Consider the following 19935-nt stretch of genomic DNA (forward strand, 5'->3'; position numbering starts at 1 on the left):
GTAGAGATGCGATTCTTGGACACAAAATTAGAATGCAAGTGAGAGAACTGTTATACATGTAGGTTTGTTGAAATAAAATTTTATGTCTTTTAACCTGACTCATATTATTTTTGATCTCTAGAAATGATTCAAATGAAATTATTGTTTTAAAATAAGTGATATTACATTGGCAAATATTACTTATATAAATCACAGGGTCCTTCAGAGGGTCCTTTGTAATACTGGGTTGGTCCTAAAGTCATAAAAGTAGTGGCCGATTCATTCCTGCTCTTTTTTTAGGTCACCTGAGACGAAGTCTCAAGTGACCTATTCTAATCGCCTTTTGTCCGTCGTCGTCCGTCGTGCGTCGTATGTCCGTAAACAATTTACATTTTCGACTTCTTCTCCAAAACTGCTGAAGCAATTTCAATGAAATTTTGCACAAACCTTCTAAGGCATAAGGCCAATCAAAATTGTGAATTATATGGTCCCCACCCCCCAGGGGGCTGTGGGAGGGGCCAAAAGGGGTAAAATTGAGTAAAATTTCAAAAATCTTCTTCTCTACTCACAGATGTGGTAGAATCAAATACTCTTCATAGATAGAAAGGTCTCAAGGCCCTCTACAAAAATTGTGAATTATATGACCCTGGGGTCTCAGATTTCCCCCTGGGGAGGGGGTTAAGTTTACTATAGTTTATATTGGGAAAACACATTTTTGAGCATTATTTGGTCATTTGTAATAGGAAATGAGTCAAATGTTGTCAGAATTATCAGTACGAGATGGCCATTTAATACTATTAACAAATTTTCTATGACTGACCCCCAGGTGCCTTAGGGGCGGGGTCAAAAGGGGTCAAATTGGCTAAAACTTCAAAAATCTTCTTCTGAAATTCTGGAAATGGTAGAATGAAAACTTTTCATAAATAGAAAGGTTTTAAGGTCCTTTAAAAAAATTGTGAATTATATGACCCTGGGGTCTCGCGTTTCCCCCTGGGAAGGGGGTCAAGTTTACTATAGTTTATATAAGGAAAACACATGTGCATTTTTTGCTCAATTTTCATTGGAAACGAGTCAAACTTGGTTAGCATTATTAGCCTGAGATAGCATTTAACATCATATCCATATTGGTCCAGGCCGACCCCCTGGTGGCAGAGGGGCGGGGCCAAAAAAGGTCAAATAGGCTAAAACTTCAAAAATGTTCTTCTAAAATTCTGGAAATGGTAGAATCAAATACATTTTATAGGTAAAAAGGTCTTAAAGTTTGTTTTATAAAAATTGTAAATTTGATGACCCTGGGGTCTCATGTTTCCCCTTGGGGAGGGGGTCAAGTTTACTATAATTTATATACGAAAAACACATTAATGAGCATTTTTTGCTCAATTTTCATAGGAAATTAGTCAAACTTGATTAGAATTATTAGCCTAAGATATAGCATTTTAACATCCATATCCATCCTCGATGACCCCCTGGGGGACCAGAGGGGCAGGACCAAACAGGGTCAAAATGATTAAAATTTCAAAAAATACCTCTAAGTTCACAGGTTTGATGGAAGCAAATACTCTTCATAGTCTAAAAAGTCAAATTTAATAATCACTGATCAACTTCAAGGCCCAGCATACAGTGTATACAATGTCTTTAATTTGTTTCATTATTTGTTTCATTATATATTCTAACTCAGGTGACCGTTAAGGCCCATGGGCCTCATGTTTTTTTTTTTTTGCTCTGACCCTCCGGGGGCAGGAGGGGGGGGGCCAAACAGGGGAAATAGAGGTAAATCCTATGAATCGCTACCTGTCCAAGAGTTCTGCATGAATTTTGACCAAATTTGGCCACAAAACACATCCTTTTGGGAAAAGGAACAGAACTTGCATAAATTTTGGCTCTGACCCCCTGGGGACAGGAGGGGTGGGGCCCAATAGGGGAATTAGAGGTAAATATTAAAATTCCATCAGAAAAGAACCAATGAACCTGTATTCAGAACATAACTTCACATTACAAACCAGGTGAACGATACAGGCCCTCTGGGTCTCTTGTTTTTAGGTCATCTGACCCGAAGGGTCAAGATTACCTATTGTCATCGTGCACTGTCCGTCGTTGTGCGCCGTGCGTAAACTTTTCTTTTAAATCGCTACTAGTCAAAAAGTTCTTAATGGATTTTAATCAAATTTGGCCAGAAACATCCTTAGGGGAAGGGGAACAGATTTTGTGTAAATGGTGACTCTGACCCCCCTGGGGTCTGAGGGTCGGGACCCAATAGGAGAAATTTTGGTAATTCTTTAAAACGCTACTTGTCAAAAAGTTTTCAACAGATTTTAACCAAATTTGGCCAGAAACATCTTTAGTGGAATGGGAACCGATTTTGTATAAATGATAACTCTGACCCCCTGGGGCCTGAGGGGCGGGGCCCAAGAGGGGAAATAGAGGAAAATTCCTTCAAAACGCTATTTGACATAAGCTTCTTTTTGGATTTTTACCAAATTTGGCCAGAAACATCCTTAGGGGAAGGGGAACAGATTTTGTATAAATGGTGACTCTGACCCCCCCTCGGTCCTGAGGGGCGGGGCCAAATAGGGGAAATAGAAGAAAATTTCTTCAAAACACTACTTGTCACGAGATTCTCATTGGATTTTTGACCAAATTTGGCCAGAAACATTGTTAGAGGAAGGGGAGCAGATTTTGTATAAATGGTTACTCTGACCCCCCTCGGTCCTGAGGGGCGGGCCCAAATAGGGGAAATTTTGGTAATTCTTTAAAACGCTACTTGTCAAAAAGTTTTCAACAGATTTTAACCAAATTTGGCCAGAAACATCTTTAGTGGAATGGGAACCGATTTTGTATAAATGATAACTCTGACCCCCTGGGGCCTGAGGGGTGGGGCCCAATAGGGGAAATGAATGAAAATTACTTCAAAAAGCTACTTGTCATAAAGTTCTCATTGGATTTTGACCAAATTTAGCCAGAAACATCCTTTGGGGAAGGGGAACAGATTTTGTATAAATGGTGACTCTGACCCCCCTGGGGCCTGAGGGGCTGGGCCCAAGTGGGCAAATAGAGGAAAATTCCTTCAAAACGCTACTAGTCATAAAGTTCTTATCAGATTTTAACCAAATTTGGTCAGAAACATCTTTTGGGGAATGTGAACAGATTTTGTATAAATGATGGCTCTGACCCCCTCCCTCTTGTTATAATTTGTGGAGATGATATTCAGATGACCATTAAGGCCCATGGGCCTCTTGTTATTCTTTTCTACCTGAGTGATTTTCTTTTTTTTAAGATATGCCTTCATTTCTGGATTTTGCTTGAGCAATTGTGAGGAAGGCTCTGGGTTCTGTTCCCTGGCTTTAACACACCAATCTTTAATGTTATATTGTAAGTTCTTTTCTTGTTTCACTCTCAGCATAAAAGAGTTGGACAACTGGTTTGCTTGTAGCCAGTTCCATGCCTATGTTGAGAACGGAGAAGGGAATAATATACTATTAATTCTAGATATATCCCCCCACAGAGGACCATAATTATATATTGTCTCCCTGGAAAGAGTTACATTGTACTTTCTCGAGGGCGAAGCCCGAGGGAAAATAACTCTTTCCAGGGAGACAATTCTAGATGTATCCCAATACATAGCAAGGTACATAATTATCATATTATTATACTGAACAAAATTAAAACAAAAAAAAATGTGGTAAAAGGACTCATGGAGATATTTCCCAACAACGTTGCTAAATTCTTCGGGCCGCAAAAAGATAAGCAACAGCGTTGCCATTGTTTGTTGACGTTGCAGATGACGCCAATTTCCGGTCACGTGCAGAGCTTCCAAATGCAAGGGGTTCAGTTTCCCTCGCCTTCCAATTCCAATGAAAGATCTAACTTATCCAATGTCATGTGATCAAGTTTAATCCAATCAGAACATCCTAAATGAAAGTGAGGTATAATAGTTCTAGATGTATCCCGTCACATAGGGACATGTTTATTTTATTATACCGAATAAACTTCAAAGGCAAAAAATCTCTGATAAAACAAGTGATGAAGATATTTCCCATCAACGTTGCTAAATTTGTCGACTGCAAAAAAGAAGGGAAAAATGCGACAGCGTTGCCATTGTTGGTTGACGTTGCAGATGAGGTCAACTCTCGGTCACGTGCAGAGCTTCCAAGGGGTTATTTCCCTGTGGTTATTTTTCCCATGGGTTATTCCGTCGCCTTCCGATTCTGATGAAATATCTAACTTATTCAATGGCAGAAATATGCCACCTTATTAATCCAATCAGAACATCCTAAATGAAAGCATCGGTTACTGACAAATCTTGTAGAGGTTATAACCTCAATCTTGACTTTATAACCACAACTTCGATTGTTGTCATTGTATAGCTAGGTTTGGTTTTTAGCTCACCTGGTCCAAAGGACCGAGGTGAGCTTATGGGATACCCGCAGCGTCCGGCGTCCGGCATCCGGCATCCGGCGTCGTCCGTCGTCCGTCAACAATCGACTTCTTCTCCATAACCGCTGGTCGGATTTCAATAAAATTTGACTGGTAGCATCCTTATGGGCTACTAACTGAAAATTGTACAAATGATGGGGCTGACCCCCGGGGGCCTGAGGGGTGGGGCCAAAAGGGGTCAATTTGGCTATTTCCATATAAACGACTTCTTCTCTGAAACCAAGCATGGGATAGCACCCATAATGCAATGGTAGCATCCTTATAGGGTGGGGATTCAAAATTGTACAAATGATGGGGCTGACCCCCCGGGGGCCTGAGGGGCGGGGTCAAATGGGGACAATTTGGCTATTTCCATATAAACGACTTCTTCTCTGAAACTAAGCATGAGATAGCATTCATAATGCATTTGTAGTATCGTTATAGGGTGGGGATTCAAAATTGTACAAATGATGGGGCTGACCCCCCCCCCCCCCCCCCGGGGGCTGAGGGGAGGGGTCAAAAGGGGCCAATTTGGCTATTTCCATATAAACGACTTCTTCTCTGAAACCAAGCATGGGATAGCACCCATAATACAATGATATCATCCTTATAGGGTGGGGATTCAAAATTGTGCAAATAATGGGGCTGACCCCCCGGGGGCCTGAGGGACGGGGTCAAAAGGGGCCAATTTGGCTATTTCCATATAAACGACTTCTTCTCTGAAACTAAGTATGGTATAGCACCCATAATGCAATGGTAGCATCCTTATAGGGTGGATATTCAAAATTGTGCAAATGATAGGGCTGACCCCCCGGGGGCCTGAGGGGCGGGGTCAAAAGGGGTCAATTTGGCTATTTCCATATGAATGACTTCTTCTCTGCAACTAAGCATGGGATAGCACTCATAATGCAATGGTAGCATCCTTATAGGGTGGGGATTCAAAATTGTGCAAATGATAGGGCTGACCCCCGGGGGGCCTGAGGGTGGGGTCAAAAGGGGTCAATTTGGCTATTTCCATATAAATGACTTCTTCTCTTCAACTAAGCATGGTATAGCACCCATAATGCAATGGTAGCATCCTTGTAGGATGGGGATTCCAAATTGAGCAAATGATAGGGCTAACCCCCGGGGGCCTGAGGGGCGGGGTCAAAAGTGGTCAATTTCCATATAAATGACTTTTTCTCTGCAACTTAACATGGGATTGCGCTCATAATGCAATGGTTACATCCTTATAGGGTTTGGATTCAAAATTTTGCAAATGATGGGGCTGACCCCCCCCCCCCCCCCCCCCCGGGAGCCTGAAGGGTGGGGTCAAAAGGGGTCAATTTAGCTATTTCCATATAAACGACTTCTTCTCTGCAACTAAGAATGGAAGAGCACTTATAATGCAACGGTAGCATCCTTATAGGGTTGGGATTTGAAATTGTACAAATGATAGGGCTGACCCCCGGGGCCTTAAACGGCAATAGATGTGAGGTCAAAAAGGTCAATTAGGCTACTATTTTCATATAAATGACTTAGTCTCTGAACCTATGTATTGGATAGCATATTTGTATGGTATCAATAGCATCATTGTATGGTTGTGATTCAAAATTAAACTTTGGGAGTCAATTTTTCTTATTTTTTTAATTGTCAGATTCTTGTGATAATTACTAACAAAAAACCAGGTGAGCGATACAGGCCCTCTGGGCCTCTTGTTTAGGTCTCAAATAACGCTCTATTAGCAACAGCTAGGTCAGTTTTGGACGGCCTCCCATGTGTGCAGTATGTTGGAGTGCTATTGTATGATTTGGGAGGCTGTGATATATTCGTGTTATGTCTCTTTGTAATGATGGAACTCTTGCCCTTGTTATAGTGATAGTGATATGTATGTTGTCATTTTTATAGCGCTAGCTCACTAAGCCATGCCACTGAAGATAGAGCAAAACAAGCACACTCTACCCGGTCACATTATACTGATAACAGGAACAACAGTCTTCCCAATCAACTAATGCTATGCAGGACCAGAAACTAGATAGTACCACTTTTGTAGATTATGGTGTGTCTCGGTCTGGGCACAGAACCTTCCTCACAACTATAGGCCAAAATTGAAGCGCTTTCGAGACATTAGGAAGAATGTCGGTTTGGATGAAGAGAAAAGACAATATCCTAAATTTAGTCGCCTTTTACGATCATGCATTAGGCCAGCAGGTACAATTAATATGACTGAAGGCAAGGTCTTAAAGGGCGCCGCCAGATGTTTCAGTAAGCATAAATTCTGCAATGTTAGTTAAAAAGTTCAATTTATGGAAATAACGGAGCCGAATGTTTGGTTTATTTTTTATCCATATATTCACACTCCTATCTTTGTCCCAAATCCCCCATTTGAGAAGGAAACCCACATAAGAGAAGAAAGAAACTTTTATTTCCGTAACAGATATGCCGTTTTTGGTCAGGTGATTATATTGGACGGTAGTTTATCACTTGAACGCTTGCAAATAAAGAGCAACAGCAACGAGCTTCTGCTGGATGAAGATTACGTTAGTCGGATCTTAAAAGCGTTTGAATCGCTTGATTACATAATGAGCTGACTTCAAGCATCGCATTCACGCTGGTGAGATTTTTTACAGTGGATAAGAAAATGGCGGCCGCAAACTGAAGCTGTCAGTAGGACTGAATTTTGAAGATTGTGTTTTTTCTTTATTTTCATAAATATTTTCATAAGGTAATGCGTTACCCTAGAAGTGCTTTGAAGGGCACGAAGGACTGCGTCCTTGTAACACTTTTTGTCTTGAATCCAGGCTGGACACAGTCTTCCACTGTCTGTAGGACATCACAGACATACATTATGATCATCATTGATGCCCTTGCTCCTTCAAGGTACTATCAGTCTAGTTTCAAAACAAAACTGAAGGCATTTCAGGAGATGGTGGAGTAGTTGGCTGGCCTCTCTACTTCAGCGTAATGGTTTGAACCAGGACTTTGATGGTGTTTTTGTTAGACGAGTATTTGCTTATAGCAGAGCTGGATACCACCATTTTCCATCTTGAGATGTTGTCAGAGTTACATTGTAGATGTCCATCAATGCAGTCTGCGTCATGACATTCTCCATCGTATCTGTAACCAAACCTATACTCGATGGAATTTTAGCCCTATCCCCCACCCCCCGCGCGGCGCGTATCCTAAATCGTTCAAGCACCTAATGTCCATCAAGGGATTATACTATTTCAAAAAAATGCATCTTAAAAGATTCATTTGTTTATATGTTTTAGCAAGACAATCAATTAATTATTATTTTGAGTTACACAACAATGTGCAGATGGTGTGAATCCGGTATGTTCAGATCGAGCTGGGTTGCATACATATATGTAATGGTATGATGAAACTCAATTATCATATCTAAATGCAGGTAACTTTAAATAGAAAAAATACTGTGTTAAGAACACTTTAAAACCAACAAAATACATCGTTAAACTCATCTCAGCCATTCTAAATCGTGAAATATTTTCCCGGGGGAAAACCAAAGACCCCCAAACAACAAAATCTCACGACTTCGGCGCTCGCGAAATCATCAAAATACATCGTAAAACCCATCTCAGTCATTCTTAATCGTGATTTTTTCCCCTGGGGAACACCCAAGTCCCACAAAACAACAAAATCTCGCGCCTTCGGCGCTCGCAAAATCATCAAAATACATCATAAAACTCATCTCAGCCATTCTAAATCGTGATTGTTTTCCCGGGGGAAAACCCAAGACCCACCCCCCAAACACCAAAATCTCGCGCCTTCGGCGCTCGCAAAATTATCAAAATGCATCGTAAAACTCACCTCAGTCATTCTAAGTCGTAATATTTTCCCATTGGATACCCCGGACCCCCCCACCCAACTCGCACACGAATTTGCTTATTCATTAATTTCCTGTTAAAGACGCCACTGTCTATAAATGTGTACAAGGATTATGTGTAATGATGTATGAAAAAAGTATATCAATTATCTCCTGTGGGTGCGGGGCGCGCGAGGGGGGGTTGTTATTAAATATTGAGGACCTTTGCCCCTCCATTACGTTTCATCTTCCTACGCCACTGCGTGTTGTAGGAAAGGACAGGCCTTGCCTTAAGATTTCTCTCTGACACTTCTGTAAGAATAAATCTGACGAGATGATGGATGGATGATATCTAATCTATAGAGCTGTACTAGAAGAACATATTTCTCCCATGGATACCTCATGAGGGATTAACCCCGGATCTGCCTTTTCAGATATATGCAGAAATGGCTGACATATTCCTCCCATGGGCACTTAATTCTGCCTTCAGCAATGGTTGTCTGGTTTTGGGTAAGGAAGATCTTACTATTCACATAAACATGGTCTTTTTGCACAACTGTATGATACGCCATTTATTACGAAAAGGATAATGTGGGACGGGTTGTGTTTTCTTGCTGAGCTGACCATAGACATCACCACACTTTCGTTTGGTTATAACGACATAATTCTCTGATGTTGTAGTATATTGTCACAATGCCGAGTACTGCCAATATTTCTTCTGTATCAGCACGTCATTAGGGAACTTTGTCATCAATATTCCAGAGCTTTATGGATTTTTCTAAACTTTCCAATTGAGAAATTTAAGTTAAGGAATTCCTTAAAGTAAAGAAATATTGACGAAGCTGATCCAGACCATGATTGATGTCTTACAATAAACTGATTACTATAAATAGATAGACCTAGTTAAGGTCTATAAATAGATCGACAACCCATTGGCCCCCAGACATATATCCAGCTTAATGCGCGAAAGAATCGTTGATATGAAATATCGATAACATGTCAATTTGGTCGGTTTTCATTGTCTTAGTTGTGATATGTAAATGCAATGGTAACAGCCATGCTTTACACGTGGTTAACCAGAAGACATTACTCCGACCGGAAACTTAATTGTCAGAATGTTCATTTATAACAGAGACCGAAATGAAAACTGAAATAGCAATTTAATGATCGATTATTACCACATGGTAAATGAGTACTTATGAAAAAGTACTCTTTTGTATTTTAATTGTGTTGACAACTTCAGAAAAATATAAGTTTAATTTTCATGAAGTAAAAATAAAAAAAAAAAAACATTTGAAAGAATTTTGTAAGAAATTTGTAAGGATAGTCTTGTTTTAATAGTTTACTTTATTCAATATGTTGTAATAAGTTGTTTTTAAACATGTCTGCTATTATAAATGCTATTATGGAACTTGTATACTTAAAGAAATATAAGATACTTCAAATTGATATATGGCATTTCTGTTTAAACGCTAACGAATATTAACAAATGATTGCACGTATTTCTGTTATCGTTTATATCGAAGACGCCTTTGTCTATACGCGACAAAGCATGCTCCTTTAACAAGATTGCTATCTCGTTTTAACCAAGGATTCTACAGTGTATATTAAGAATTAGTCAAATAAAGACAGGCACAATTTACGTCAGTGCAAAGAAGTTTCTGGCAATACGCCTACCAACGTCACGTCTGCATTCCCCCGGTCATGAAGTAGGGACACCTTGATGGAACCGTTACACTAAACAACGGAACTGGCGATGTTGTGATAGTCAGAAACAATTTCAAAGTTATAGCAAAAAAGTTATTATGAAAATTTTGGAAATCATAGACAAAGGACTATATATGTGTTGGGCCTTTTTTGGCCCCTAATTCCATAAAATTTTCAAAACAGTTACTTAGTTTTTAAATTGTTGGATTTGACATATTTAATACATCCATAATTTCATTGTAAAAATAGTTCTCTAATTTTGCATTTTGAGTTGCCATGACTCGAAATTTGCATTTATTATGAAAACGTGGAAATTTTTACAATTTTAGCCATTTTGTTAAGTTTTTATTTTTTAAACCATAGAGCGCATCCTTGAACATACATTATATTTCTCCTAAAGATGTATTGGAAGAGCTTAGATAATCTGAGTAACTGATAATTTTGTGCTCTATAGTGCCATAGATAAAAACTTGGTCAAACTTGTCCAAATTTTCATGTTAATAATTTATGCGTATATTTTGGATGGTTGCCATGGCAACTACATCTGAAAACTTAGAAAACAGTCATTATAGTTGAATCATGGATGTACTAAATATTGAATTACAGCAAATTAATCACTAAATAACAGTTAATTTCATAGATTTGGTGGCCAAAAAGGGCCCAAATCATAAATAGTTCTTTGTGAAAGTCACTGTGATATAGTTAAGTTTCTCTTGTGAAAGTCACTGTGATATGGTTAAGTTTCTCTCTTTGACCACAGCAATGTCTCTGGTAATTCAGCTGTGACCTCCTTTTAGAATATATTTTTTCGTATTTACTGGTTAATAAATTAAGGAGCTGGCATTCTCTATATTTCCTTATGTAGTTTACCTGTTCGGTGAAAGCTGAGTAATTACCAACAAATCATCCAGATCTCCTGAATTTCTATTAAATTTTCCATTTTCATACATAACCTATGGCTTGGACTAGATGATGTGAGTAATTAACTTCTAACATACGATCGGTATCAGTAAAGGCATTGATCGTAATGTATTTTATCTTTATTTGGTTGCCATTTCGGTAGGGTTACGGATTAGTTAACACTGATGCATTTTATTTGATTTGGTTTTAGGTTTATGTTTCATCATTTCATTATATTGAATATAATTATACATATTTATAATCTTCATTGTATTATTGCTTATTCACAGAATTCATCAACTTTGTTTCCTAATGCCTATACTGATACCCTCTTAATTTAATATACCGCATTCCCAAAATTCCCATACCCAAAAGATACAGATATTCGCACACACGCAAATGCATACAGGGGTGATCTCGTTCGTAAATGATCCATCATATCAATGTGACTTTCGGCCTTGAGATGAACGTTTGCCCTTTGTAAGAGTTTTTCCAATAGTCGAGATACACCATAGCCTATACAAAAGTTTTTGTTAGCGTCCAGTATAAAGGGAGTAGGACGACTGGTTTGCCCGTTGTCAGTATACTGTGACAGGGTGTGCTGGCCGGTGTCTTTGTCGGCATGTTTCAGTATAATAATTGCACTATAAAAATTTAAAGTCCTACTACTACAAAAAGACACAACACGAATATACCGCAGCCTCCCAAAACATACCGACATCCACACACACCTAATACATTGCATATAAGGATGACCGTCGTTACATGACGTTAGTTTTTTATATGACGTTATACTTAACAAACCTGAAGATCTACCACTTATTTTACGTTTTTATAAAATATTAACACCTTTCAGTTCGGTTCCATGTACTTTAACAATATGTACAAAAAACAACAACAATCCCGTAAAATATGTGATAATATATTAGTTAAGAACAAAACCTAACATTGATAACAGTAATCTTTATTTGTATTTAGTGACACTGCTAATCAACAACTCTTCGTACATTTTACAAATGTACGTATCACCAAGAATGAGGAAAGGAAATACATATGTAATAATCAACATAAAATAATATCGCCAAAAGCTATATACCTTACAATAGTTATCACAATTTTAGAATATTCGGGTAAAGAATTCTTAGTTTTTTCTTTTATTGTCATTAGGTCGTTAAAGATAGACTCGCGTATTTGCACTCAATTTTCATTTTTTGAAAAAAAAATTTTAAGCTTTTTTTCCTGTGATGAGCTTTTAATTAATACCAAAAGTATATAGTAACTGAATATCTCATTCAAGACTTATTTCAAAGACATATAATAAAGATAATAATAAAACAATAGTATATAATGTTCGTTACATTGCAAACTTGACATTAACAAAAAGCTCATCTTTTACAAGTATATGATTGTTGTGACGTTAGATGCATGTTATAACATTGTAAAGATATTGGGCAACCAAACTATGTTTTTGTTCATCAGATCTGGTGTCTGGATGGGATATCCAAATTACAATTTAAAAATGGCTTTAATTCTATACAGCTTTGAGGGTTTGTGGAATGAGAAAGAGATGTCTTTTACAATTCCGTAAAATTGTCAAAATTAGGAAATAACCCTCGCGTTAATTTCTAAAAAAAATGTAAAACTGTTTTATTGAATTATAGAATGAAAAATATCCTCTTCTTGCTGCTCTTACATTGTATGATGAAGAGTACCAAATGGCGAACATCTTATAATCAATATACATGTAATTCTGTTAAATCCAAACACCTGTCCATTTGAAAATGAAATCATCGATCTTTCTTGCCAAGCAACAAAAATATAATATCTATAACTTTATGCAGATATTTTAGCAAGGAAGTATTTGAGAGGGAAAGACAATTTCCGAATATCCATAAAACGATTATAAGATGATGAAATATTATTGTACATATTCTGTTATTATATCATGAATCTTATTTGACAAATAGATGCACTGATAAAAATATTTGAATTTCGACACAAAATACATTTCACCACATTTTGTCATGTTTGACACCTACGGCCACCTAACGGATGGAGGATGTCGGACATTGTATGTACACATATTCTGTCACGATATTTGATGATCAATGTTAAATTAATAAAGTCAAATGGCAATGAAGTGTAAAGTAATGAATATTTCAAAACACGCTCTCAACACAAAAAATGACAAAATTAGAATATTTCACATAATCATAAAACACAAATGTTTAACAAAACGCAACAAAAATGTGTGCCTGTCATCTTGGGTACTAGCACAAATGTATGCGGGTTATGTTTACACATGTGATTTTACACATAAACATACGTATCTCAGTATCTACACACTCGCAGATACTTATTGAAAAAGTTTTATTGCGTTACACAGGTGTGTAATCACATCTCCCGTCGATTTGTTCATCAATAGAAGGTGCAACTCATGAAACAAAATGGCGTCCTTTGACTAGAGATGTAAAATTGTAATCCATACACATCTTGAATTGTTATAGAATAACCAGATTGTTTAAAATCTAACATGCATCTGCCATCAGATTTCAGTGTTACTCTTCTCATACTTTTCAAGATCACCAGAATGGCAAAGAGCATTTGTATTTCCTTATTCGACAAGGATAACACTTATAAATACAACTTCAGCGTTTGTCTCATCTTGATGCAGTATGAAAGATGCAAGGCATTCATTACATTGTGTAATTCCTGACGCCGTATGGAAGTCACACATCATATTGTCTAATTTCTGATGCACTTTGAAAGCCATACACAACATTGTCTAATTCCTGATGCAGTTTCGAAGTCTCTCGTCACATTTCCGCTCCTTTCTGCTTATTTCCCGGAGAAGCAGGGAATGCGTTTTTCCTATCAACTTGTGGCCCATCGTCCTCATCAGCTTTTGGTTTGCCCTTTTTCCGCCCCTTGGCCCCACCCTTAGCCCCACCAGCTGGCGCATCTTCATTCCCTCCTTCCGCTTCAGGTTTATCTTCCTCATTAGGTTTCACTGGTAGATTTTTCTTATTCAACATAGGTAAACCAATTTGTTCTTCGTCGTCTTCTTCGTCATCGTCATCCTTTTAAGCGAAACAGAGATGAATTACTGACGTTAATTGATATCGAAATAAACCTAAAATTGAATGTCAATTAATATGTTAGTAGAGCTAAAACATTAAAGTTATGCATAATGCGTTTGGAGCAATGTAAATCTGAAGCTGTCATCATTTTTCATTCAACATATTCCCTATTGGCGTTGTTGATAATGCATGATAATAAAACATGATGTACTATGAAGAAGTTGACTTACGTCTGGTCCAGTGCAGCATTTTTTACAGCACCTGCAGCAGCAACAACAACAGTAAGCACAGTTACAACACTGCTTCTTAGGATAGACGTGGTTCCCGCCAAATCCCACCACAGGGCCAGAGTAACACCTGAGGATAACAAAGACAACACTTATAAACAGACTTTGGGAGCTGCATAGTAACGTGAAGTAAGTAAAACCATCTATTTTCAACAGTTTCAGTTTACACAACAAGAACCAAAAGGTTCTCTTTTGTGTGTGTGTGTGTGTGTGTGGGGGGGGGGGGGGGGGGGGGGGTGTGGGTGTGGGTGTGGGTGTGGGTGTGTGTGTGTAATCCATTATGCTTAACTTCTTTATAACGCATTGACATGCCATGTTTTTCTGTTTCCTTCGTCAGTGCCACATATTAGAAGCCGGTTATTTTCGAGGATAAAAAAAATCGTGATTTTAATTAAAACAAAACAAAATAATTTCCAACGGTTTTGGTTTTTCCGGTTCTGGATTTATGTTATTCAAAATTTTGCGGACTAAATTTTCGCGAGCATAGCACATGTCCCGCGAAATCGTGAAGTATCATCTCCAAAAAATAAACGTTTATACGCTGTTTAGATTTGCCGCCCTCTGGAGTCTGTAATACCATTCATTTCATTGACACTTACCCTAGAAGATGAAGGCAGCATAGCAGGAGACCGACGAGGAAGGAGAGTCCAGCCAACCCCGCTGACCCAGCCATGATGTAGAGCAGCCACTGTGGAACTGAAACAAACAACGTCACGTAACTCATCAATCTCCTCTCAGCATAGAAGGTAAAGGCCGACATTAGGTAATTAAACAAACTAGATAAACACATAAAGTTTACCAATAAAATTTCAATGTGAAATGACATATCTATGATGGAATTAATATATGAAATTACTATAAAAAGGAAGTTTAAAGCTTTGAACTGCTTTCAGTGAGGTTTCTTTTAACTGGAAGACTGTAATCTGGACGAAAGTAAAAATCAATTGTATACATATTTAAAGGGACACTACCTTTCCGAAACGGCTTTTAATTTTTAAAATGGGAATGTGAAACAAGATTGATTATTCCATAGAGACACAAAAGTTTTTAACTTACCGTTAATACTACACTTACCATCAATTTCTTAACAATATGATTTAAATGAATTAAATGCTTATTTTATAACGCGAGTCGTTTTATGTTTCCCGCCGTCATCCTAATTACTGCGCGTCGGTTGAATGATCACTGTGCCAGACATCAAAACAGTGAGATGAATCTTCACTGTTATCATAGTTTACGTAGGGTTTGTGTTATAACATCCTATTAGGTCATTAATACACAGTTTCGTATATGCATATTATAACTGTTTTTAAGAAACTTTTATTTTTTTTGCAGAAGGTAGTGGGCCTTTAAACGTTTTCAGTAATATTCATACAATATATTTGCTGATGGCGTTCCTGGAAAAGCGTTCAGTGTAACAGATGAATGTGCTTTTTGGTATGTCTGATGTGTTATATATCTCATCATATCCACATGATACTTCGGAAGGATCTATTCTACACTAAAGATAAGATGAGAATCAAAATATAGAATTAGTGGTCTTAATGTATGCCTGTATTTTACTGAGCTATAACTCTTTATAAATGTGTTTGTCTTCCCGTTCTCGACATTTTGAGCCATAGTGAAACTAAGAATCCAAATCTGCATGGTCAACAGCAATAACACCGTCACGTGGACTTTCAAAGTTTGCCATTGATGATAATACTTTCTGATGGCTCGATAGTTTCGTATACGTTGATGGCGTTGCTATGATATTTTACGGATGGCTCGATAGTTTAGTAAACGTTGATTGTATTGCTATAACAATTTACTTTGTGGTGGCTCGATTTTTTAATATTAGAAGATGGTGTTCTTTTGTTAACTTACTTTTTGATGGTTCGATAGTTTCTTAAATTAACGTTGACGGTAATGCTGTAATAACTTACTTTCTGATGGCTCGATAGTTTCGTAAACGTTGATGACGTTTTGGACGTCATGATTCTCGTACACGATGAGACATTGTGGTAGTGTGGTGCTCCACGCCCCGCCGGTACAGGTGACAGTGGCCTCCCCTTGTAAGGAATACCCAGAGATACATGTGTATCTTACTGTGACACTATCCACTACGGTAACTGTGGCAGCAGCCACACTCGGGTACGCTGGACAAGCCATGGTGGTAATCCTTCACCAGTTGAGAAGGCAATTCTGAAAACAGAACGAAATGATGAAAAATATAGAGTATTTTACATGAAAAGGAAATCCACTCAATGTTAATACGGGGTGTTCTCTGAACGCCAACATATTTATCAACAATAGGTAGGTGTTGTTTTAGGAAACAATAGGAAGGCAATTATATACTGTTTCATATAAGCTGTCTTTATATTTTCACCTGTATAGTCACCTGAGATTTACCTGTATTTCAATCAGTATCATAGGTAATATTGGTGGGTTTTGGAAAATAATTCCTTCAATATATATCTTACAATACACAATGTAAATTATTAATTAAAGATAATCGGTGCTTTAATATACATAGAATTAATAAGGAGCTACATACAGATTTATATTAAGAACAATGCATCCTTTTACAAATCATATCTCAATTTTATCAGAAAAACAGTTTTCTCAATCAATGTATATTCTAATGTAACTGTATTCTGTATTGACACAGGAGTTCTCCAGGGCTACATTATTCTTAGCCAACTTTCATTTCTTGTGACCGTGCATAGTTGATTTCTGTTTTCGCATAGACGTACACCGTTAAGTATTTAATTTAGTTAAAAAGTGAGTGGAGAAAAACAATATCATTAAAGTTTAAATTAATTTTGTCGGAAATTTTGACCTGTTGATTATAGTTTAAGTTGGTTATCTATTGAAGCCGACACAAACACACATATATGACGTTTTACAAACATTGGTAATAATATTGATTAATATCATTGATTTTAAATGCTCTATATGTATTTTAGATACAAAATATTTTTAGATGTCACTTAACAATGAAAAAATACTATTTGAAATGAGATTGAAGACTATTACTTTGGGTCTTAACCATGTATATTCATTTTAATACACATTATAGATTTTAATATAATGTTGCAATACTGGCAAAATTATTTCAAGTCCATATGTTGTAGGTTTTGTAGTTCTCAAAATGTTGCAAACTTTTAGTGCTCAGAATACCAAATTAACAGTTTTCGTCTTTTTTTCTGTTTAAAGATTATAGTACATATACCAATTTGTATCTAATAACAATGTTTGACCGAAAATCAACCTTAGGAGAGAAATTTATATGTTATTTCTAACATGCACAAAAATGTATCATGTTACTGGCTGTTTCCGGACAACAGTTTAATTATTGGGTGCTCTTTAACTATAATGAACTCCTTTACTATAATGACATTTACATTATAATGTAATATCACGCTGATCTAGAAATACCATCTTAGGATAAGAAAGCAGGAAAATTACATAATTGTGATAAATGATGCATCCTAAAACAGCTTTCAAAATATAGTATATGTTCTGTTAACTTAAAAAGGTCAGTCAAGTGCAAGTAATACATTTTTAAAGTTTGGAAATCATATTTGACATAAACAGGCAAAAGGCTTATATTATTTCAAACTTTTAATCGAATTGGTGTTACACTAAATTGAAATAAGATAATTTCTTCTGGGTTTTTTTTTCGTTGATATTATTGAATGGGAAAGTTTACTTCCACGTGAAATAGGTTTCAAAGAATTGTGCTTGATTTTAGTATCAATCTATTGAAAATCTAATGAAATTTACACCAGAGATTTTAGATATATATCAAGGAAATCTTTAAAATTCTTGAAATAAAATCACTGTGAATTTAATATAATTTAATTCATAGATTCTATTGTTATATTTTCATAGATATTAACAGAAACATATATTATGTATATATGTATCTGATATTAAATCTGAACACTTATTGAAGTAAAAATTAATCAATATACATTTAGATAAGTATCAACACAGGTAACTTTTACAGGTAAATTTACCTGTTGGCATTGGGACTCCTTTTAGGAAAAAGACTATAACCACTTTCACAACAAACTACCCTACAGGTAAATCCAAAATGTTGGCGTTCAGAGATACACCCGTTAATACAAAGCTTTGGGGTAAAGAACCAGAAATATTAATGTACATTAAAGAGATTGGCAGCCCCACCATTTTTCCGATCGGCAGATGTAGCCCAGTATGTGCCTAGGGTTTTGGTAATAAAGTGAAGAAAAAAAAATCCAATTGATATATTGTTAAAGGAAATGCATTTTCGGTTTTGAAGATGCGATTTTAAAAACAGGGCAAAAATGTTCATTCGATGTTTTCAAAAATTATATTTAGATATATAAAGAAATTTAAATTGAAAAAAATGTAGTCATATAATCCGATCATAATTTAGCTTTTAATATTTATATTTATGCAAAAAGAACATGTTGACGTTAATACACTTAAAAGTAGTTAGCGAAATAAAAGTGCTTATATACCAGTGGTCCCTCTGCCGTCAGCAAAGGCAATTAAACAGTTTTCAGTGTTTATAACTCAAAAATATGTCCTGTTAAGATTTTGTAACACAAATAATAGAGTTTTAAAATCCTAGATATGTATCAGGAAAGAATTATCCTTTGGTAGATACTTAAGAAGGAAGACAAATAAGCGATTCTAAAGATGTGTAAACGAAAGTTTTGGGAATCATAATTTAAAACCATGACATTGGATAGGACGTGCAATAACAAACATGAAACCATACACTGATATCATTTTATCAAAACAATAGTTGGAAAAGTTAAAAACTAACGATAAATGGACATCAGGGTGTTAAAAAATCAAAAGGTCTATCCTTTCAGAACGTTGAAGCAGCATACTACGATAGTTAAGCGAGTTCGAACATTTCACATACATTTCTCAACAGTGGCCTTTTCTGGCATATCACAGTAAAACCAGCTAATCTGATTTCTATTAGAACTGGTTTGTTTCGGAAATATGTGCAAATTTTAATATAGTCTTAAACTGAATTTTCCCTTTAAGGTAAATCAGTTTTCAAGTAAGAAACAATGCTTAATAAATGTTTTAACAAAAAAAATATAAGTTCGTCGGCAAATGAAAATAAACAAACAATTAAGGATGGAATACGTGATGCAGTATTTTATCAAAACAAAACTTTCCCTTTATTGGCTTAATACTAGTGCTTACGGAAACATCAATGAATTATCAACACTTTCATAAAAGCAGACCTGCAAATTTTGTAATAATTATCAACGTATTAAAGATTCCTGCTTGATGCCATGTTCATTACAATAGCACATTTCCTACAAGGACTTACATGTAATAGTAATTATCTACCATATACCACTACGTATGATACGATAATCTTATATTAACATGTGTTCATTACTAGATCAGAGAATATAATCAATACTTACATGTGTTACATATATTCACCTCCAGAATCAGTTTTTAAAACTGGCTTCATTTTCAATGTAATGCCGATTCGTCACATGCACTGCAGAGAACATGACAGAAGTATCTGGCAAAAGAACATATCAATGGTATTGGTCTTGACAGACCTAGGCACCGTGACGTGATTTGTCTATTCTGTCTGTTCACAGTCACCATTAGGAGTAAGGTTAGGTTTAAAAGATATCAACATAAAACAGTAACTCAAATTTACAATTCTCTAAGCGACCGCAAATATGATATTTACTCTCGTTTAAAAGTTTCATGAAAACATTTGTTTAGCATATATAAGGTTTAAGAAAGTGAT

The 19935-nt window shown here is 36.5% G+C and overlaps 1 protein-coding gene across 1 annotated transcript; it reads right to left on the minus strand.

Moving 5' to 3' along the window:
* Window positions 1–11707: 11707 nt before the first annotated feature.
* LOC138304871 (uncharacterized) lies at window positions 11708–19751 on the minus strand. The gene is made up of 5 exons (XM_069245221.1): window positions 19595–19751; window positions 16094–16352; window positions 14768–14864; window positions 14112–14238; window positions 11708–13881 (listed from the first exon to the last, which is right to left on the minus strand). The coding sequence occupies exons 2-5, from the start codon at window positions 16317–16319 to the stop codon at window positions 13618–13620; spliced, it is 714 nt and encodes a 237-aa protein (XP_069101322.1). The 5' UTR covers window positions 16320–16352; window positions 19595–19751; the 3' UTR covers window positions 11708–13617.
* Window positions 19752–19935: the final 184 nt, after the last annotated feature.

The sequence above is a fragment of the Argopecten irradians genome, chromosome 12, assembly GCF_041381155.1.
Source record: "Argopecten irradians isolate NY chromosome 12, Ai_NY, whole genome shotgun sequence".
NCBI lineage: Eukaryota > Metazoa > Mollusca > Bivalvia > Pectinida > Pectinidae > Argopecten > Argopecten irradians.